This window comes from Octopus sinensis, unplaced genomic scaffold (assembly GCF_006345805.1).
Source record: "Octopus sinensis unplaced genomic scaffold, ASM634580v1 Contig18959, whole genome shotgun sequence".
Lineage (NCBI taxonomy): Eukaryota > Metazoa > Mollusca > Cephalopoda > Octopoda > Octopodidae > Octopus > Octopus sinensis.
In genome coordinates, this window is record NW_021836134.1 from 1 (window position 1) to 23,538 (window position 23,538).

Here is a 23,538-nt window from a genome sequence, read left to right on the forward strand (position 1 = left end):
TGAAGACTCAAATAAGTATTGGAAACTCACTCGGACTTGGAGACTGTTTTTTTCGTTTCTGTGCGCCTGGAAGTCTCTCCACGAGATTAACCAACCCATGTGATTGACAACTTGACAGCGGATGATCGGGAAACGTGGAACTCCTCCATCTGGAAATGAGGGGTGGTTATATTACAATGTGCGAGGACAAAACTCTGTAGAGACATGTACAGTCATGGCAGGTCTTAAGTAGGCAGTCACTTCTCGACCATAATTTCCTTGCGGACATTTGGATACCGAAGAATCGACTGAGATAGAGGACACGTATGTTGGTTAGATTGCCGAATCCCAACTTCTGAAAGGAGAGAGGAGACAGGGACGTTGCTACCATGTGCTAAACATCCAAACCTTTTCTCGGATGAGTTTCTTCTCAAAAGCATTTTCTTGAGACGGAACATATTTTTGGAGTCATTGTTGACTATTTCCATGAGGCCTGTGCTACTGGCGGTGTAGACTCCGTAGTGCCTCGCTCTACACTCAGTCACACACACTCACCGGCCTATTCTCTCCAACAGACAGTACATGGTTAAGGACACCTTCCCTTCGCAGTCGCCGAGTAAGCACTTCTCCCTCTCCTTTTGACTCGACACAAAAACAAGTCTTTTCCCCATCTTTGATAAGTTAATTTCAAAATATAAATAAATGGCGGGCGTTTACTTTTCAATTGCCGCGCTGTGGGTAATATTGGGGACAAATCAGACTTTGGTAGTAATTCACGTTCAAAGTAGGCAGAACAGGATCCACGGACTTGGCCTTGGTCGATCAGAGCAAATGGATATATTTTGTCCTCCTGTGGTTGTAGGGTCACGTGATACCTCGAGTATTCGCCGAAATGCTTCTGTGGTGTCATCGGGTGACTGGCTATCGTCTGACTTTACCACGGATGATGTGAAATCTGCTCGATTTTGGGGCAATATGTAAAATTGGAGTGACTTGCAGTTTTTTAGTAGTCTCCAAATTTGGTCTTTGATTGTTTCGTCGAGGACTGGGAAGTTTTCCGAACCTTTCTTTCTTCCAGTCTCAGCCATAACATGTTTAGGGTTATTCCTTTGGTTATATTCACTGTGATGATACTTCGAGTCCTTCTAGGCTGATTTCCTCCACTAAAATGTTTTGATCAATGTCCATTTTTGTATTTTTAATACAATCCCGCTCGGTACCACTTAAAAATAAATAATATTTTATTTATTTTGTCGTTTAAATTTACAAGATTTCTTCTCTTATAAATTAATTTAAATTAATAATTCCATTTCATAAAAACGAATCATTTATTTTTTTGTACTGGAGTACAAAGTTCCGACCGGGTTTGAAAAGTAACGCCATCGTGGATATCTTATCACATACGGACTCCGCATGGGAATGGATTCTCCAGATAGGATATTGAGCTACTTAGCATTTATTTGACCGCGCTACAATAAAAAGAAACTATAAGACAAGAGTAACTAAAAGACTTCCCAACTCGGATTTTATTCAAAAATAATTAACTTTCTTGTTTCTCTCTTAAAAATTGTGTGTGGCTGGCACAAAGAATGTCCCTGGGTGCCCATGTCTGTCGGTAGTGCCGCTAAAGTCAAATAAATTCGAAAGGTTTTCTCTTAGGATCAAAGTTAAAAGATTTGTTAATGTACACAGCCACTATTTTTGAACTGAGCTGAGATGGTTTCGTGAAATAAGGTGTGAAATGTTCTCGAACAAAGCACTATTGAACTTACTGTGGTTGTGGTAGGAATGTGGCTATAAATATATTGTCTCGGTCTAATGTAATGGGAAAATTCGTCGTCTTTGAAAAATTGACACATAGATACATATTGGGAGTCATTCTATCCGTGTCGGGAACCTCCCTGATCTACGGATACGGCAACGGAGTGCTCGACGGTATCGAGGCGGTTGATTCCGAATATTATAATACTCATAGCCCGCCAGAATATTCACTCAAAACATTCTAAGGGAGCGCTACAATAAGTATTACATGGATGGGACGGAATGGGGACTCATCTGGTCGGGGATCGCGAGCATCTACCTAATCGGGGCCACGATCGGAGCCTTCGTTTCACCCATATTGGCTGACTCTGTCGGAAGGAAGCATGGACTTCTCTACAACAGCATCATAGTCATCGTGGCTGCCGTTTTGGGGGCCATCAGCAAGAGCATTAACTCGTTCGAAATTCTCTTTGTAGCTCGGTTGATATCCGGACTGAGTGTGGGTTGGCGGCATTTAGTAGTGCTTAGGCATTCTTGTTCCGATCGTCAGCATGTACGTCAGCGAGATCAGTCCTAAGGAGATCCGTGGGACTGTTATTGCCATACACCAGTTTGCAATAACCTTCGGGATCTTTCTTTCCGAAGTCGTCAACCTGGATTCAATATTTGGTGTTTTTGTGGTGTTTAATCACAGGGAATGAGAAAAACTGGCCTATTTCTCTTCTCATTCCGGGAATCATTGCCGGGGTGTTTATTTGTCTTTTTTACTTCTTCCCGGAAAGTCCCGCTACCTTTTGCTGTCACGGAATAACGAAGCCGAAGCCAGAAAAGGTTGGTGCAGACTGATCAGTGCAGCCATGAGTGAATACAGGACCTCGAATCTCATCGTCGAGGAGGAAATAGAGGAAATGATCGTCGAGTCAAAAAATATTTCCTCCAACAACATTTCCTGGGGAGAACTCGTCAGACAAAAAAATCTCAAAAATCGCTTGCAATCGTAATCGTCTGTTTCATCGTCGCTCAACTCACCGGAATTAATGTGGTAGTCCTCCTCATGCCAAATGGTCTGTCAGATCTTCACCTTTTCGCGGAATATATACAAAAGTGCCAAAATCCCCGACGACAAGATCCAATACGCCTCCATGGGAACGGGAATCATCAACTGCGTCGCCACCATCATCGCTGTTTGAGAACTGATTTAATTTAGACCCCATTCGTGGACATTGTGGGTCGAAGACCACTACTCATATGGCCTCTGCTATCTATCATCATTAGCCTTATCCTGGAAGTCATTTCCCTGGTTTACTCAGTCCCCATTCTCTCTGTTCTGGCGGTCTACCTTTTGTCATTTCATTTGCCATTTCCTTTGGGATTGTCCCTCAGGCTATCATGGTCGAGTACTTCAGACAGGATGTCAGAGCAAAGGCTGCTGCGGCGGGAATTCTCATTGCAAACGCGGCCAACTTTCTTGCTTTTTGGATATTCAAACCTGCAATTGAAAATGTAAATGTCAGTGCTTTATTCTGCTTATAGGAATCAGTCAAAAATTATATTTGCTTGTATTTGCGGCTTTTTGCTCCCTTGGCTTTATTTTCATATTTCTTTTTACTCCAGAAACAATGGGGGAAACATACAACGAAAATTCAATTGCACTTGCTAACTGGAACACCGTTTTCTCTCGACAAAAACCCAGTTCAGTTACTGACTTTTAGTATCCCTTCTAAATTCGGCTAATTATTATTCTCACTAAACTAATTTTTGTGACCAATTTTAATATTACCCCCATTAAACCTTTTATTTCTAGGGGTGTGTTTACTTAAATGACTCCCATTAAAAGAGATAATGAGTGACCAGTATTTCCACGGATTCGCCAATAATAAATGACAATTGGATCTTGTTTTATTGTCAAAAATTAAGATCATTTTTATCAGAAATTCTCTAATAGATTTGTGAGCTTACATGAATTGATATGATAGGATGTTATCCAGTCATTTACAAAAACAACAAAAAGCACACCGCAAAGTAGGTGACTAAGGTTTTGTTTATGCCAGCCATACAATTTTTCAATAACAAATAAGATAGTTATTCTACTTAATTTCGAATTGAGACATGAATTAGTTTCTCTTGATTATACGTTTTATTTTTAGTGGAATGCGACTGTTGAATACTAATAACATCCCATCTGGAAATCCATTCATATTTTGAATACGTATGTGATAAGATGTCTATACGACGTAACTCGTCAAACTTGACCGAAACTTCTAGCAAGGAGTCGGCAACCTTTTTGTGGCAAAAAGCCACTTTTTACTTAAACAGCAATTAAGCATAATTAAAGAGCCACCGTATAATAATATTTTGTAAAGAAAACATGAAAGAAAATTTAAACATAGAAAGTATAAAATAATTAATGCGACGATTGTCCCTGTAATTCCAGCAATAATCACATGATTTAAATAAGACAACGAAAATCGTTAAGTCCCAGCGGCCAGGACGCAGTGTGCGTTGCCCCGAACAATGGCCAGGCCGATGCGCTGGCGGAACCAGAGGCCCTCTCTCGTGTCCTTGAGCCTCCTCCCGATGGACTGCCCGACCTCGTTGAGGAACGAGTCAGTCTCCTTTCCCGCCGTAACGCGGTAGCGGTTGGTAGCGGTTCGAGAGCGAAAATATTTTGTATTTTCGACGTGGTTTGCAGCCGAACAAGGGTTTGCGGCGGAAGAAAGGATCCTCTAGCAACAGATTCTCGACCATCCAGTCATTTACAATTATTTAAATTGCTTCTTGTTTACAATTTTTTTTGAATTGCACTTCAAATACAAAAATTAAATATTTCCATTTATTTTGAGCACCTTTCTTCAAGTACTGTTAAAACTAATTCAAATTATCTCATACCGTCATTTCTCAATTTTATTGTACCCCACTTTGAACAAATCTTAAAATGTATTTGTTCATTTTCATATAATTTGATAGTAAAAATGTGAAAAAATGCAATTTATTGTATTAAAATAGAATTAATGAGTATGTTTGCTTCTCAGCATTTGTTTTTTCAACAATGTATTAGAACAACGATTATATTTTATTAGTTGATTAGGTTAGGGTAGATTATTATTTAACGTTTGAGTTATCGATCAAGTCCCGATAGAAAAGCGAATAATTTACCAAATCTTGTGTGTTTTTCTCAGTGCAGATGGATTGAGTTACGTTTGGGGTTTTCCAGTCAAGCACATTCACTAAATTTTTGTAATCGATTTTCTGATCTTCGTCACAAAATCTGCCAATTATAGCAACCACATTTTACCTCCCGATCAACATCTTTAACAATTCGGGACGGATAGGAATTCTGATGGACTTTAGAGCGTTTGAGGTATTCTGTAAACTCAATGACCCAGTCCTAACCACTATAAATCGCATTTATACCTGTCGACATCTAGATGTTCGAAAAGTAACAGTAATTCCTTAAAATCAGTCCACAAATTTTTTCTCAAAGATTCTATCGCAACATTGATTAAGCAGTCGGTGGAGATCTCCGCCTGTTTTTCGCAGGAGTATTTCCTCGTGGTATTGGGGAATGCCAAACCTGGCCACTGTCATGATTTCCTGGAGAACGAGAGAAGGAAAGGCACGACTTAAAACTTCCCTGAACTGGTTGTATTCCATGGGTTTGTCTCGATCGACCAAATCTAACATTTCTTTGATTTGACTATTTTCTTTCAGTTCTGAATTGATTTTTTTGGAAATCAAATCAAAGTCGGAATAAGGGAACTTTATGAGTCAAAGATGACATACCTGACTTGGGTGGGCTTCCATGTAATTGAAGGCGTACTTGTCCGCATTCGATAGCAGGAAAACGAACGAATTTATTTTTAGTGTGTTGCCAATGTACATGTCTTGTAATGAGTAATATTTTGAGAGTTCTGTGGGTGTACCGGGTTGGTCTGGCAACCGAACTTTTTGTCTGCTCATAAACTTGCCTGCAGAAAAGCCTGGAATGAAAATATTCCAAAATACCGGAATTGTTTTTAGAATTCTCAAAAATCAGAAATGTATCGTCCGACAAAAAGTATGATATAACAAAGTTCCGTTCAGAATCGATAGGCTTGTCTGACACAATTTTTGCAGTAAATCTCAGGACGTTGCTAATATACCCGCATCCTCCATATTCGAAAAATTGGGAGAGGTCTTTGAAAGGAGGTTTCAGTTCCATCATCATGCACGACACGAGAGAGTCTTCTTCTGTTCCATACCCAGTGTATGGTGGGAACTTTGTGCTCGTGGGGGGCAGTCTTGGTTTTTGTACTCAATTGGCTTGAAGTCATCTAATTTGTAAGATTTAACAGCACGTGCCTAGTCCATAGACTTGTTTGTAGTAACTTTGAGTGAACTCATCACAACTGACAAGGACCACCTCCCTCCCGTACACATTCAACGAGTTTCCAATTCTCAAATCCGAGTCTGTGTAATAGTCTATTGGTTGCTCTCCAGTCTAAGTGTAATAGGGGAGGAGTCCTCACCCTGAGGCTGTCTAAAATGCTTCTACTGCCTGCACCCATCGGGCCAAACACGTTAAGCACTGTTCTTTTCGTGACTTGTCCGTGTATTGGAAGTCTTTCCAACGATTTTGGTAACTTGGCTCGTCTGAGAAACACGGGAGATTTGTCACGCCCGCAATTTTTGGGGAATATCTTTGCTAACAAACAAGTCACGCACCTCAATAATCTCGATTGTGTCGTCACTCAAATAATAGTGCAAAATCAAGTTGCGGACATCTCCGTAGAGAGTCTTTGAGTCATCCCAGTAGCAGCGGAAACACAACACCCGTTTGTCCATGGCCAGGAACTGTCCCAGAGTGTCGATAACTTGGTAAGGCTTGAGAGGATGCATTTGTCCCTCGACCTAGAAATGGGATGTTTAACCCTCTAACTGAATTTCTGTATTTATTGTACGGATCCTGAGGCAGTTCTTCAGGGTCGTTGATTTTAATTCCGATTTTATACAGAAAATCCCTCGTAAAACTATCGCAGTTGATAATTCGGTAGGTTCTTCCATAAATCTCCAAATCCATCGCAAGATTCAAGTCCTCGACCCCCCAATAACTATTTTCACATGTCGAGTCTTTCAAAACTCGGTGTCGTTTCACAACATTCCCTGAATGTCATCATTTTATAGCAACCCTGTGTCAATCCTGATTTTTGAATCGCGGTTCGATGATCTGTATTGTGGAGTCCTCCAAATAGAAGTAAATTTTGCAATAACGAATTCTGTACTTTTCGAAACGACTCTCATCCACTTTTTCGCGGTACCAACTGTCAAAACAAAGAACCTAATTTGCTGTTTTTGACAGTTTGTAACTTTTTGTCAAATGCAATCCAAGGCGGGATTTGATTTTCGTATTTATTTGCAAAAATGTCATTTCTTTTCTCTTTAGTGCCGAGTAGTTTTGTCCCCCAATCCCAGGTTTTCCTTCGACAAGAATTGGTTCGTCCGAAGAAAAGTTAAAATGTTGGGGTTTGTGAAATTTTTCAAATCCCAACTGGAAAAATCAGTTTGGCTAAAAAAGTACTTTTCTATTAAAACAATTTCCAGGCAGGAAAGGCAACGCCATTTGAATTATTGCATAGTAACAAAATTTGAGTTAAAGATGGTCAAAAATCCAAAATTTTAAATAATATTTCGTTTATTTTAATAATTTTACACAGTTTATATTCCTGTCAAATTGACTAAATTTTTTAGCAACATTCCAGCACCAATGTTATAGAAAATAAATAGGTTAAGTACTTATGGGGACAGGAGATTCTTAAAATTCGACAAAAATTACCATAAAATAGAAAAAAAGTCCAATTTGTGCCAATACATGTCGAATTTCCGCTTAAATTTCCGCTTAATAAGGAAATGGTTCAGGATTCACATAATATAATTTCAGTCATCTACTTAATAGGTCAAATAACGAATTAAATATTTTAAAAGGCAGCGAGGAGATGCTCTAAGAAAGCCACATGCATGTAGCGACAATTTGCGCATGTACAGTTCTGAAATTTTAATTTCGTGAAACCAGTAGAGATGGCACCTAAGTAGACTAATTGCAAAAAATGGCAGAAATAATGCTAAAAACTATACAGCAAAATCAAACAGTCAATGTACTGGAAAATAGGCCATTAAAAGTAGTAATAAAGACCACAAAAATGTATAACTGATTACTCCATCAAACTATTCACCAAAAGTGAGGATTCTTAACATCTGGACTATAAATGAGAGAAAGCACATCAATAATATATGAAAATAATCTACAAAACAATGTCACGTCTCTTTTTTATGCTTATCGTGCTGGGCCAACACATCAGGAGGGACAAGAGCTCTCAGAGAGTGGATTTCATCAAGCAAAACTGCCCTGTCGCCCAGGTCGTCAGGACTCTTGACAAGTCTCCCAATCTCGGCCGTGACATCACGGATAAGGTGATCCTTCACCATGTCCTACACGTCGATATATCCCCTAACCATGGCCTTCTCGATCCTCTGACTTATCGACTCTCTTCCGTCGGGGAGGCCAAATTACGACCATCCACAATCAGAGGGTCGGAAGTGACAGACTCGGAGGTCTTCTCGGGGGCAGGCTCCAAAACTTTTTCCTGAATTTCGGGGGTCGTAGAAGAAGCCTTGGATGAATTGAAAGATGCTACCGTGATTTGGGTGCGTTCGATGGACTTGCTGGTGGCAGGGGGGTCAAAAAATCAACGCATTTCCACCTCCCGTAAGAGTGCGTTTTCAGGGTAATCACCGTAAAACGTTTAGAGGAAGTTTCGATCGGTTTTTGAACTGAAGGCTTCACGTCCACGATTTTGTAGGAAACACACTTCTTCTGCGAGTTCTTCGAATCGGATAACTCGCTGGTTTTATGTGTCGAGTCCATGAGGATTCCTCCTTTGAGAGATAAATAGATTTTGTGGTAATGATTTAACACAAATCAGCACCAACCTACGCCACTAAACGAGTAATAGGATTCAAACAAATAAAAATTCAGTTTTTGAACATTTTACTTGATAAAAAATGTTATACTTTTAACAAAATATATAATTCGATTAAAATTTTTCACCTATTTTACACATTTTTATATATTCATTAATTATAAAATAAACACATTTCTTTATTCTCAAAACTTGGTCTCTCAAATACGTTAAACTGAGTCTGCGAGATCTCAACGTCACTCAATTTCAACAGCTTTTTTTGCACTTTCCAGAGTCATCAAAAACCTTTCAGTTACAAAGATCTAATCATTCCTTTTTCCCTAATTCACCTTACCGACAACGCTGGATCATGAATTCAAAACAATTTGGAAGAAAAACTGAAATCGATAGATGATCTGAACGACCTGAGAGATCTTGCATAAAACAGGAGAAAATGGAAACTACTAACAGAGCGTATTCTGAGTTGCGTGGTAAAAATATAATCTTAACTAACCTTTTGATTTCGCGTGAATTGCATAATAATAAAAAATTCACTTGAAAAGAATCAAAAAACTCCTCTTTACAAAGAAATTTGTTCAATTCGATTTCATCTCTGGACCTCTTTGTGGTCCTTTTTTTCAAAATTTCCCTTTTTCGAACGTTTTGAGTTGTCAAATTTCGAAGTCGCTCTAGACATAAGGTTTATTTATCTAGAAATTGCGGAAAATAAATGTTCCCAAATGGAGTGAGATGCATTTATTGTAAATCTATTCTGAAAAATCTACGCTCCTGTTCTGACTAACTTGATCTAGCTGCCGTGAACACTCTTTGCCACGCCCATTCTGGTGATTAGCTTGGTGCTGTCTCTTAGGCTTTCACAAAATTCTTCTTTGATGAAGAGTCTGTTTAGATCGTCGTTGGCATTCGTCTGGCTCTTAAAGTGGGCCAGCTTTATGCTTTTCGGTGCGGGAAAGTTATCGACTTTAAGGGATTTTATCTTCTTTCTAGAAAACTGAGTTCCAAACATTACCCTTTGGCAGGCTTCCGTTCCATTTTAGAGACTGTGAATCTTGATGGCAAAGACAGGAAACCTTTAGACCAGATGATGCTTCTTCCTTTTGAAATAACAAATTTCTCGTCTGGGATGTCGCCTGTCATCTTTAAAAAAATATAGTTAATTCTGCGGTCCCGCATCCGAGTGCGGTCAGTACTGGAGATTTCTGGGTGACAAATATCGCGGAAAAAACCATCGGTATTCTCGGAGTGGAAAAATGTAAATTCTTTTTTTATGGATTCTCTTATCTCAAAAAGACCGTGAGACTTCAGAAAGTCAAGCTAGCTGTTTCAGCGTGTCTTTTTTGCAACTATACGCAAAAATTGTATTTAATTCTCTGGGGACAAGGGTGTTTGCTTTTTTGCTTATGAACTTTTTTTGCATTAATTGACTTGACTTTGAACACATTTTTTGCACAAAATGGCAAAAACCGAATTGCAATTCTTTAGTGGTCAACAAGTCTCACACGTCACATTTAAACAAAGGTGAAAATTTATTGATTGCTCAAATTTTCAGTTCTAAATTGTCTCCCAAACACATAAGAAATGCTGTATCTCTATACGATAAATACCTGACGCATTCACGGGCGAATTTTTTGTTCTAATTTTCCGCAGGCCTGTTCAAGAAATTATTTGATTCAATACTGTTGTAAAAATACGGAAGTAGACGCAGCAGGAGTTTAATAAAATCCTAAAAAATGCAAAAAATGTTTTTAATTCAAATAAAGATTAAATTCTGCGATTTTAGAATTTTTGAATGCGGTGAAGACAAAAAAGTGATTTTCAGATAGAGTTCTGTATTTGATAGTTTTATATCATCCATCTTGTTCGCAACATGTCCTGGAAATCTTTTTTTATTCGCCAGCATGATTATACATTTGCAAAATTTGCAACTTATCTAATTGTTGCAATTTTTATTTTACTTTTTAGAGGAATAAATAACCAACACCACCCTCTATTTCTAAATCAGTTCCTTTTCCCCACTTGGTTCAATTATGAGGTTACTGGTTGAATTTATCTCTCCGTCAGTGATTTTGATCTCGTAACTATCTATTACCATCATACTCTTTAATGTTTTATCAACATTTTGTGTGGATATGATCGACTGGACTCGAGTATCCTTTCAATTGTTTGACTGCTGATTCCATACTTCCTACAAAGATGCAAGTATATCTCAAGACTTCGCTATCTTTTCTGACATAATCACTGTTTAGCATTTTTCCACAGTAGGTTGCAAATGATTAACGGTTTTTTGCTTCTTGTTGTAGTTTAGATGCACATTCCACCTGTTTATCACAATTGCAACAAATTTGATAAACCAAGAAGGAAACTTGCGTTTCACAGGCACTCAACGAAGTAGGCCTGATCAACCAAGTCATATGCCTTCTTCACATTTACCCACATCGACACTGGTGAGTTTCCGTGGACTCTGGAGGCATTTTTTGGTTAGTGCCGGCTCCTTAGATCCCTGGCAATCCCGCCAAGTATCTAACTGGTTCTCGGACAGAATCCCATTCACCTCCACAAAATTTCTGACCTCAGTAGCCACCACCTTAGTCATCAACTTGTACAGGTTGGGAATACAGGTTATCGAACGATAATCTGTCGAAGCGGAAGGATTATCTACTTTAAGAATCAAATAAGTGACTCCAGTACATAACCACTCTGGAATCGAGTCAGGGTCAACGGTAAACTGTTGATTGCTTGACACATGCAATCATGGATTGGTTTGCAATTTTTTATAGAGAAATTATACACCCTATCGACCCCAAGTATCTTTCAGTCAGAGAGACAAATTACTGACAAACGGAAACGACACACCACTGCGAGAACGTGCTTTCCACATACTCCCCCGTGTATCAAGAATTTTGGCTTTTTCTGGGTACCCTCCTTTGTCTCTCCGTGCAGCCGCTGATAGAACAGCCTGCGATTAAACTCAAACAAGTTGTTTTCTCGCTTGCGCTGACACCGAGATTCTGATAAACGAGGTATAAATAGAGCCTTACGCACGATCGCATAAGATATTGCATGATTGATGCAAATCATAGCGTCACTCCTGAGTTCCCACCAAGGTATCTTTCGGGTCACTTTGCGGTCCGAAAGGGGGACAACACGATTCGCAGAGATATGCCTACTAAATATCTTCTTAACTTGCAAGAGTAGCAACAACTCGCTACTCTGGTGCTCGTGTTGTATAGAACACAGGGGCATCCCCTCGGCGTAGGCGTCTTGGCCAGCTTCTTCAGTGCCTTCAACAATAATTTCGAGCTAAAGCAAGAATTCGCATATTGATTTTCTTAGTTTATAATAGATCTCACGTCTTGAGACGGCGTATTATGAATCCTTAATTTGAGATGATAGAAAGGGATTAAAGAAGGTCGAACAAGTTAATATAGTGAACAATCACGGGGACCATTTTCCGGAAAATATAAGTATATTTTTACAGAAAATTAGAGTAAAATCGTTTGAAAAATTTCTGTCCCTGGTCTAAATCATTAATTGATTGCTTAAAATCATCAGTGAAAACAATTTGTAACAAAGTGCGTATTTCATTCTATCTGCTAGTTTTTTAAATTCTTAATGACTTCAAAGTCAAGGAAGTAAATGCGATGATAAAAAGTATTCTAAGAAAAGGAATGATAAGAATGAGATTATTTCGATAAAAGAATTCATTTTAACAAATATGTTGCATTTTTGAGAAGATTGAACAGAAAAGTCAATACAGTGTGCGGAAAAAAACGGTTTTCTAATTTCTGTATAAATCAACTCCATGATATGAGGTACTTAAAATAAAATGAGATTTGAGTTATATTAAAAGTCAAATTTCCTTAACTATTATAAGAACAGGAACTAGCTAATCCTGTGACTCAATTTCCATTAAGAATTCTAAGTGGAAAATGACAAGTCAACTTTTATAGTCGACTTCCCCACAGAACACGTTATTCTTCAATAGTTCGTCGGTTTCTTCGGCCGTCAAAGAATCCCCTGAGATGAGTCATTGCTGACTAACCAGTGAATGTCAGTAAATTTCTGAACTCTCTTTCTGAAATCTTTCCGTTTTGTTCTCTGTCGACCGTACTGAAAACTTGGACAAATTCGTTAAATCCGTTTGTTGTTTTGGCCCCCATTACTGATTTTACAATGGACAAGACTTCCTCGATAGTTACGCGTGAGTCTAAGTGAAGAAAACATAAGAAAACTTAAATTGTAGTTCGTTGTGCATTTATTAATTTCGGCCATACTGGCACAAATTCCGAGGTTATAAATCACATCTGCAATGTTTTTGTGAGGGATTTTATTGTCGCCAATATTGTCGAATATCGAAAAAATATCCTCACACTCTTAGATTTTTAATCGAAGGAATACCGGCAATGAGGTCTGGTGATAACGTCTCATTTCTAGTCATTTGCAGACACACTTTTTAAAACAGTTTATTTATTTGGATTAACCTTCAGAAAAAAATTTTTGTCACACTTAGTATTTTTGTAAAATAATTTTACTAAAAATTTGTTCCTTTTCATTATTTCTAAACAAGTTTTTGAGCTTGTTTAAACAGCAAAAAGTCCGTAATACTATTTACTTTGTGACATATTTCAGTTATAAGTTAATTTAACTATTCAGATGAGTTTATTAAGGACAATAGTTATAAAAATTCATTTGTTTTTATGGGGCTATAATATCATATTTTCAATATGCGTGATTGAAGTAGAAATAGTCTAATTTATCATTTAAAGTACTTATTTAACTGATAAAATGTCGAAAATCAAAAAATCAGTTTTTTAAATTAATATTTCTTTAATCTTGTCCTGTCTCATTTAAAGACTCCATGGTCTCTTTTTTGCCCGAATGTTTTTTCCTAAAATGATTCAACAATTTGGACGGTTTCATTGCATCATTTATTAATGACTTATTACACAGTAAGCAATATAGTCCACTATAAAAGAATTTTTATAAATCCAAATTCCAAATATTCATTTTTAGGACGACTCATACAAAAACAAAAAACAAAGGTTTACCACTTTTAAAAATAAACTAACTTAATTTAAAATAAAAAATTTTTAATTATTAAATTGATTTCGATCCCAGGTTGAGAATATTTCAATTGGACTTAAGAAAATTATAAATCTCATTCCTGACTAAAAAAAGTTTTCTCCGACAGATTCTCTCCAAACAAACTGATCTCGTCAGTTGCCGAGGCTGGGTCGGTGGCCAAACTCGCGGAGTTCAAAAAATTAAGAAAATACTCTTCCCTGACCAGAAATCATATTTTTGCGCCAATAGCGGTCAAGACATCTAGGGTAATAAGTTCGGAAACACTTTCTTTCCTTCGTCGGCTTAGGACGAAGATCGCCAAGAAAAGCAAAAATTCCAACGAGACTCGTCATCTTCTCTAAGGAGTCTCGTTGGCGATCGCCCGGGGAACAGCCAGGATATCCTATGTGCCGGATATTCAAAATTGTGAATTCAAATTAAACTGTGTTAACAAAAACGTTTAAAAATCGCGAAAAAGAACCTCGAAATTCCATCCTCTCTAAATTCGAAAAATTAGCACTTTCGGGATTTATAAACCCTACAAAACATGAAAGTAGTCCCGGCAATGGATTTGGTCGAGATTGTGAAAGGAGTAGCTGATAATAGAAAAGACGACGACGTCAACGACCGTTTCAACCACTCCTACACAGCAATGGCTCTCATTTTGTTTGCACTAATTATGACTACTGAAAGCTATGTTGGAAATCCAATAAAATGCATGGTTGAAGGTGAAGCAGGTAATTCTCATTTTCTAAGTTCAAAGGCATTGGTTCTTACGCCGAATCCATGTGCTGGGTTAAAAACACGTACCACGTCCCAATGAACCAACAAATCCCCGAAACAAATTTTTACGAAGGAAAACCACAGCTGAGATACTACCAGTGGGCGCCGTTCATTTTCATCGTGTTTGCATTTATGTGCCAACTCCCACGTCTTTTTTGGAGGTCAAATAATGAGACGTGTGGCCTAAACCTGCAAAATGTTATCGAGATCGGGGAAATTTATCACAATGCAGAAGAAAGGGAAAAAAGAGACGACCAAATAAAACTAATCACCATACATTTCAATCGCTACTTCAATTTTAAGAACCGGCAGAAAAAAGGCTTTAACATTTTTTGGACAAAATCGCTCACTATGACTTATCTCTTTACCAAACTGCTATATTCTCTGAACGCTGTGGCACAGTTCTTAATAACAGATCTCCTGCTTTCAAATGGGAAATTAAAACTCTATGGTATCACTTTACTCAGAAATCTTATCACTGGAGCCTCACCAGACTCAGGTTTCTTTCCAGGGCAGACTTTGTGCGACTTTAATGTTCGAAAAATAGGAATGGAGAAATTTGGGCAAAACTATACTGCCCAGTGCGTTTTGTCAGTAAATTTTTATTTGCAGGCTATTTTTTCATTTTACTGGTTTTGGCTTGTTTTTGTGATTTTCTATAACTGTTCTAACACATCATATTGGATGTATCACCTTCTTTCAAAAACAAATTCTCGTTATTATGTCCGCAAACACATCCGTCGAGAACTTTTTTTAAATTCTCAGAGTCAGGAAAATTGCAATGAAAAAGAAATGATGAATAATTTTATTAATCAGTACCTCAAAACTGACGGAATCTTTGCACTCAGACTCATGTCAAAAAATGTCAGCGACATTGTTTTGACTGACTTTATAAGTGCCCTTTATGAAAATTACAAAATCATGGAAATTGCTAAAAAGACCGAAAGCAGTTCTATTTTATAATTCTTGATTTCTTAACGTTCCTTGGTTTTAATACAATTAATTTACTTATTTGCTTTTACACGACTTTACAGCGCCCTGCCTATCAAGTTCAATGTTTATCTGAAGACAAACTTTAATGGGAGACTCTGAAGCGTATAGATTTAATAGAATTTGACCATCTTTTCAAATATTCTCATGCTCACGTGCAGAGTTCTATTCACTCTCGGTCTTATCTGACAATTTCATCATGGACTTTTGGTTTTGAAAATTTCGTGAATCATTGTGTCCAAAGCAATTGGAACGAGATCAAATACTAAAAATCGCGCTGAATTTTCAAGCTGAGGCTGGCCAATGAATGCATTGAATAACAACCTTTTTTTAAAGTGTGAAAATTACCTTTGAAGAATCTTTTTTGCTGTGATTCCCGGATATGACACTTCCAACGATCCGCTTTTTCAGGTGCTATTTTTGTTTCCCTTGCCTTTGATACCAGTGCTGTCTTCTGCAAAGCACGGATCTCCAGGAGAATACGCTACAAAAATTGAAAATTATTTCTGTAAAGCACTGCCAGAATATTCTTGTGTATTATTGAAAACCATAAAAGTTAGATAAGCATTTATTAGTTTTAAATCTATTCTAATTGATTTTTTAAAGAAACAAGTTCTTGAGCGAGTAAATGCCAGAACAAGTGGCGTCCCAAACAAGGCATTTCCTGTCCGATTAAGAAAAGCCATGATTCTGTTTATACGTTCTGCTCCGGTAATTTGAACTAACTGAGGCGACTCATTTATAGTCTGATTTTGAGGGGATCCTGCACCGTCTGCAGAATAGATCGGATATCCAGACACAAGCCAACTGTCATCGTCTAGCAAAGTCTCCAAGAGTGGAGATTGTACTGCATCTAGACAAAGTTGGCTAAAGGTAGGCATCCTTAGTGACAACAACTTGTCGGAAGCATCCTTTCAACAATGATCCATAGTAAGCTCCAGGAAGTAGCCCTTTTATAAGACAAGCTTCAGAAGAAGTACATGTTCTCCACATGAGTTGTAGATAGGCCTGAAAAGTGAGTCAGGTTGCCGCAAAAAATTCCCCAGAAGTGCACAATAAATAAACAAAGTGCAAGTTTTGTATGTTCACGTCGAGGCCGATAAAGCAAAAAAACAGGTTACAAAGAAAAGATATTGGGAACCCCCAATGATAATGTCATTGAGAGCAATTTGATTTTCTAGACAGCTCGATCGATTTTTGCAGAAACAACTTGATCACAGTTTTACCAATCAATATAGAACTCCCACAAATGTAGGCCAGGCAGATCAGGCCAAAGATCTCTGGTGATCGTTCCAATCATGTTTATAGGATGCAGTCTCTCGTGAGGGGCTGTTTTTAATGTCTAGTTGATCGCATGGGGCTTGGCTTGAATGGCGTATCAGAGTTGGCTTAAAATTCCCATGTGACTTACATCCGTTGGGGATTCAAACCCCAAACTGTGACGGCACGACTTTTGACACCTCTGAGGAAAAGCCTCGATGTCAGACGGCTGAGTATTTAAAAAACTATATTTTTAAACAAATTTATAATTCTGCAAACATTTGATTTACTGTCGTGTTTTGTTTGCGTGTGTCATTTTATGGTAGAAGTTGACACACTTAAGAGGAATTAATGTCTATTTACTTTCGAGTGGGATACTCAATTAGAAACTTCTGAAGCAATTTAATTGTTATTTATTAAAAATAATCATTTAATCCGGTCTGGTTCTATAATCTCAATAATCCAGACTTAATCTAATGACAAAACTATCGACTAATCACTGAATCCCCATTGGAAAATCTTATTATTGTTGTCACGCTGTTGAACATTGAAAATCAGCTTTGATTGGCATTTCTGTCTCAATGATTTTATTTTTTGTGAAAAGGGAATAATTATGTGAGTAATCCAAAACTCCCAAAATTGAATTTCGCTTTTTACAGGTGATAAACATTAATAAATTGAGGGCCATAGTGGAAATTTTAATTTTTAATTATAAAAGACAAGATCGATATAAAAGATGATGCAATGCAGGCTAAAAATTGCATCTTCTGTTAAATCTGAACGATCGTACAGTCTGAATTTATATAACGCTCATTACGCAGAAAATAGTGTTCGTGATGGATTTGGTTGACATTGTCAAAGGAATAGTAAATACAAGAAAAGATGATGACATCAACGACCGCTTTAATCACTCGTACACAGCAATGGTCCTCGTCTTGTTTGCAGTGGTAGTGACCACCGAAAATTATGTTGGCAATCCAATCAAGTGCTGGACGCCTCCCCAATTCACCGGTAACTTTTTTTTGATATGTAGACAATTTTAATTCTTACACCCATTCCATTTGCTGGGTCAAAAACACGTATTACATTCGATTGAACGAAACAATCCCTGAAACAGACTTTTACGAAAGGAAACCTCAGTTGCGATATTATCAGTGGGCTCCGTTTATCTTCCTCGTGTTTGCACTGCTATATCAACTCCCTTGTCTTTTTTGGAGGTCGAATAATGAGACATCGGGCATCAACCTCCAAAATATTGTCGAGATTGGGGAAAAGTACCACGAAGCAGAAACCAACGAAAACAGAGACGAGCAAATCAAACTTATTACCAGACATTTTAATCGCTATTTTGGGCTTAAACAACGATGCAAGAGTGGATCTATCATTTGGAAAAAATCGCTCAGTGTGACTTATTTGGCCACAAAAATGTTGTATTTCCTCAATGCTCTGGCTCAGTTCATAATCACCGATCTTTTGCTTTCCAACGGCAACTTGAGTGTCTATGGTGTTACTTTAGTGAGGGATCTTCTGTCTGGGAGGACACCGGAGTCTATTTTCTTCCCCAGACAGACTTTGTGTGACTTTTATGTCCGAGAATTGGGATTGGAGATTATTGGGACCAGACATACTGTTCAGTGTGTCCTTTCTATCAATTTGTTTTTGCAAGCCATATTTTCATTCTATTGGTTTTGGCTCCTTCTGGTCCTTCTCTATAATCTTTCTAACACATTCCATTGGATGGTCCACCTTTGCTCAAAAAGCAATTCTCGTTCTTATGTCCTCAAACACATTCGTCAAGAACTTTTACTCAATTCCAATCCTGACAAGTGTTGTAGAAACGACCCGCAGATTAACAAATTCATCGACCAGTACCTCCAGACTGACGGAATCTTTGTATTGAGACTGATTTCCCGAAATATCAGTGATATTGTTATGACTGATCTCACGAGCGCCCTCTATGAAAATTTCAAAATTATGGAAAGTGTGTCTAACCTGGAATCCAGTTTTAGTTTCGCTAAAAATGTTTGATTTAATAATTTCTCTTTATTTTCCGAATGTTTGAGGTTTCTTGATCACAATCAAATAAATCGTTTTTTCGGCTAAGCTAATTCCCCCGCTGATAAGTGATTTGCCAAAATATATTTACATTACTTTTATATCAAAAAAATTGTTTTCTTACTGCCTAGAATTTAATTCGTTAGAATGGCCGTACTACAGAAATACGGGCATACGTATCTACCAACAATTTTTTTCACTTGAGTTAAAAATTCACTTGGGATAACTGCGTAAACTGTGGCTCACTAAAATATATTGTAGGTTACCTTTTCTCCTGCCCACCCCGTCCGTTTCCTTTTATGGATATAAATTCGAGGCGGAACAAGAAAAAAAATATTTTCTTATATCTACAATTTGATCTCCAAAATTTAAAGTCTCTTTATTAAGTGTGACGGAATTCAGATAAACAAATTTAATCGTGCAAGTTGGGTTGCAGATTATATATCAAATATAAGTATTCAGATTATTTAGGGGTTTCGTTCTTATCTCAGCAAAATTTGCATCAAAAACAAGTTTAGCCAATTAATAGTCTTGACACTGGAAGAATTTAATCTATACATCATTTGATCTCTACATGTCCCGTATAATAGATATAGTCAGAAGGTATCGACAAATTAGCAAGTTTTGCCTGACAGAAACAGATAAATTTAACCTTTTTTTGTTAATTAACATTTTTAAAGATCCTGTGACCAAGGGCTGTTCATAATTTACCTAGAAGCGAAGTAATTTACGCCAACGACATTGATTTTGTCTGTCGAAATCAGAACTCATTTGAAAACTAACCGCGAATCGAGATGGTTTTTCGAGCGGATATCCCTTGCGATAGTACGCTCTAATTCTCTCTCGATCGCGTCGGCTCCCCGCCCATGAAGCTTTTAATTAATTAACTTGTAATTAAATACTTGTTTCATTAAAAAAAATTAAAAGTGATCTTTCATTTTTTGAAGGACTTGTCTCTGGTAATAAATTCAAACAAAACAAACTACCATATCCTTTGTCGGGACGAAAAATGAGAAAAAGTGAAGAACATGCAGGAAAGTTGGATCTATTCTTGAAGACTCAGAAAACGTCATTCAAAAAAGTGCAGCCTGTTACCTCTTTCGAGAAAATATGGACGATCTGGATGCGGCGCAAGTACGTAAAACACGCCTTCGAATTCGATTGTACAACTTCTTTGTCGAATCAATCTTGCTATATATCGCGGAGACGTGGGGTCTAACTGCCAAAAAACAAAAACAGCTCAACTCTTTACACAGAAAACAATTAAGACTAGTCCTAGGAAATGCTGGCCACAAAAGATGAACCACAAAGTACTCTAAAGAATTACTTATACATCCGAGATCGCAAAAAAAATAATGTCCAAAAAATCGCTGTTCTTTGGACATGTCCTATGAGCCTCGCAAATGATGCCAGCCAATCAGGCCATGGAATCTTACTTCTGCTTACCAAACAAAACAACATATCTGGGCCGACAAAATATAACATTTGGATGACATATTTATCATGATATTTTTTATAATTTTTAAGCATCGAATTCACTTTGGTTTAAAAACAACACTATTTAAATTTACCATTATTTAAGTTTTGAATAAAATTTCACTTGGCCGTGGTATGTCGTTGGGGGATGAGGATGCATGTGATAACCAGGACAATAAACGAATCGAACAAACTTCAACCGAGGAATTAGGGCTAAAGATAATTGTTATACAATATGATAACAAATATGACAGAAACGGTACCTGAATCCGAATTTTGATCTCTACAACATAACACACAAACCAATCACTCTCTCTCAAGTCGATGCTGACGGGGAATATACTCTATTCAACAAACTGATAGCTGAACTGGACATTGGGAATATATCCGGCAAGACTGAGATAGTCTGCAATGCTATTCACGTGCTGGGAGTGTCTCACATGAGCACTGAAAATGTGTTCTCCTCGTTCTCTGAATATTTCCCAGCAGAAGTGGAGTGGATCGACGACAATTCATGTGTCCCATTATAAGCACTAATCATAGGCAATGTCCTGTTCCCTTCCCCTACCCAAGTGGCCGAGTTGCTTGGGGAAATGTTGGTCCCGGCGGGAGATTGGGACTGTCCTTTCTCGGTCTCCGAATATGGAACTTTGGGCACTCACTGGAAGGTCTTTCGCTTAGCAGACGAGCGATTACTCCACATTCGACTTAAATTGATCAGTTTGATGGTCACGCGTCATTTCAGGTGATCGGAAGAGGGCTGGGGCCGAATCGCGGAGTGAATATTACCGTATTCACGGAAACCCCAACTACAAGAACATGAAAGGGTTGATAACAAGTTCTTATCGTTCACGTGCTAAACGGAGACCAAATCGGGGCAATGGGGCAAAACAGGAGTCGGGGAATAACGATTTGCGGAGTCTAATCAATCGAGCTGATCGTTTTTCTTAATTTTCTCATTCATTGTTTGTATTCAGTCGGGCTTGCTTTCTTCTCAGGGGGCACGTCGATGGTGATAAACGTGGAAATATTTGGTAGAAACACAGATAAAGAGAGTAAAATAAGCATGATTGTCAGAGAGCGTGGAATCGTTTCATGTTCATTCGTACCGAGCCGAGTTGTCTGTCAATTTCGTCCAAGCGAGTTTCGATTTCTTGCTAAGAAATGAGTGGGCTGATTACGCGTTTGTTGCGATTTCTCAGTGACACCTTTCCACTCCCGAAATTGCAGGATATTCTAGAAAGCAGGGATGAGAGCTGCCATTAGTTGGGCTCAAACCTCGTTTTTTTCGCTTATCAGTTTTTTCATCTCCTCTTTTAGATTATCCACCGTTTTTATAGTTGTGTTGTCGTTGTTTTTTGGACTTGACTTGGTTTGTTTCTTTTCGGCTAATTTTTCGTTGGATTGTGAGCATATTTTGCCTTCCCGAATCCGGTCGAGTGCAGCCGTGATTGCTGAATGCATTTCTAAGTCTCCTTCTGTCGGTGCTTCAAACGAACGAGCCTGCTTTTCTTCTAATTTGGGTGTCTCAAGTGTGTCTCTCTCATTCAATCTCGACCTTTTGAGGATTTCCTCAGCAAGGATCAGCGGGGAGTTAAATTGGTAGTTTTTGCTTGTCCCACTGAAGTAATCACGTGTAAAATTACTTTTCTGTGGTTACAGGTGTTTTTTTTGGTGAAGCATGGACACTTGTCGGCATTTTCGCTGATTCTCTGGTCCTCGCCGTCCTGTTAAGTCAGGGTCCGTAAAATACAGTTTGAAGTCCTCAACCTCATTTCTCAATTCCGAAATGACGTTTTCATTCCAAGCCAACTGCTGACGTAGTTTGGTCTCCTGTGCCATTCGGGTGTCCATTTCTATGCACATCTGGATGTGAATGGAAATGATTACTTTTTCGTACTTTTGGCATTCGACGGTGAACTTTTCCTTCCAAATGGTTGTTTTCTAATTATAAACAAGACAGAAGACGTGGAGAGAGTTGTTAAGCTGGTCTTTCAAACTGTCACATTCTTGTTCTAACATTGAAATCGACTCGTTCTTTTCCACATTCTCAGCTCTCACCTCGTCGATTTTAGAATTCAATTCGTTGATGATGGCTGTGCCTTGAGCATTTTGTTGTCTCCATCGTTGGAATGTCTGCCTGTTCTCCTCCAACTGTTCGTGCATCTCCTTTATGGTTCTGCCAACTCAAGGCCACAATCCAACTCGAGAGCTTCGTCATATTTGCTTTTTATTGCCTCGATATCTTCGGTAGAAACATTTTCCTGGATCTCCGCTTTGATCTTGTTTATTTCGACTTCAATAAAATGTTCTCTGGTCTCTGCGTCTCTTTTGAGTTGAGTGAGCTGGGTTTCGTAGTAGTTTTTGATATCTGCAAGATGCCTCGCGTGTTTAGTCTTGAGTTGACTGATTCTGAAATAGTTTACAAGTCACAAGCCTTTTATCCTCAGAATTGCTGTCCCTGTCCCTCGTCGGGTGAGGATTTTGAGCTTCATCAGTGGAACTATTTTTCAGTGTGTCGTGCAGTTCTGTTTTTGCAGTCTTTGAGTCATTTCCCAACAAATTTATGTCAGCACAAACTGTAGGTGACTGAGACGTGGTCGGGTTGTAGGAGGAATTAAGCAAAGAGAAACGCTGGACATAATTAATTAATGGAAAACTAACTTGTTCAAATTCTTGGTGAATGTTCTCTTTCACGGAATCTTTAAAACAAGTCATCAAATCCAACAATTCCGACCGCAGTCCTTCCATCATGTTAAAATCAATCTATTGGGTAATGATGTTAACAAACTGATTTGTTTGAAGCAATTTCCAGGTCGTCATGTTTACTATTATACTGGAAAAGTGTCTACCCTTGTTCGTCGTTCTCACTTTCTTCAAATTCCGAGGATTTACTGAAAGTGATTCGTTTAGGATTAGATATGGACTCTTGGTCGGTCACTTCGCTGTCTTCCAACACATCCTGAAGATAATTAATGCTTGATATTAAATCCCGGTCGACATCTTCCCCAAATTCCACGTCAGTCAATTCCTTTTCTTTTGTGATTAGATTTGTAACCAGTAACCCATTTCCGTGTTCATTGGTGCTGACATTTCCATTATTTGTTGTCAAGGTGAATAGTCGTTTTAAATTCGAATGCGATTAAAATGGAATTGCGTTTATAAGTTTAACACTACAGATTTATTATTTTTAGCAGTTCTGGTTGAGATATAG

The 23,538-nt window shown here is 38.1% G+C and overlaps 2 protein-coding genes and 1 pseudogene across 2 annotated transcripts; all 3 read left to right on the plus strand.

Annotated features, from left to right (window-relative positions):
* The first annotated feature begins 2,379 nt into the window (after window positions 1–2,379).
* LOC115231924 lies at window positions 2,380–3,516 on the plus strand (annotated as a pseudogene).
* Window positions 3,517–14,579: 11,063 nt separating this feature from the next.
* Window positions 14,580–15,506, plus strand: LOC115231927 (innexin-11-like). The gene has a single exon (XM_029801813.1). It carries the CDS (start codon window positions 14,580–14,582, stop codon window positions 15,504–15,506), a length of 927 nt encoding a protein of 308 aa, XP_029657673.1.
* Window positions 15,507–17,643: 2,137 nt separating this feature from the next.
* LOC115231928 (innexin-11-like) lies at window positions 17,644–18,821 on the plus strand. Its single transcript, XM_036500179.1, has one exon. The coding sequence runs from the start codon at window positions 18,219–18,221 to the stop codon at window positions 18,819–18,821; it is 603 nt and encodes a 200-aa protein (XP_036356072.1). The 5' UTR covers window positions 17,644–18,218.
* The last annotated feature ends 4,717 nt before the right edge of the window (window positions 18,822–23,538 follow it).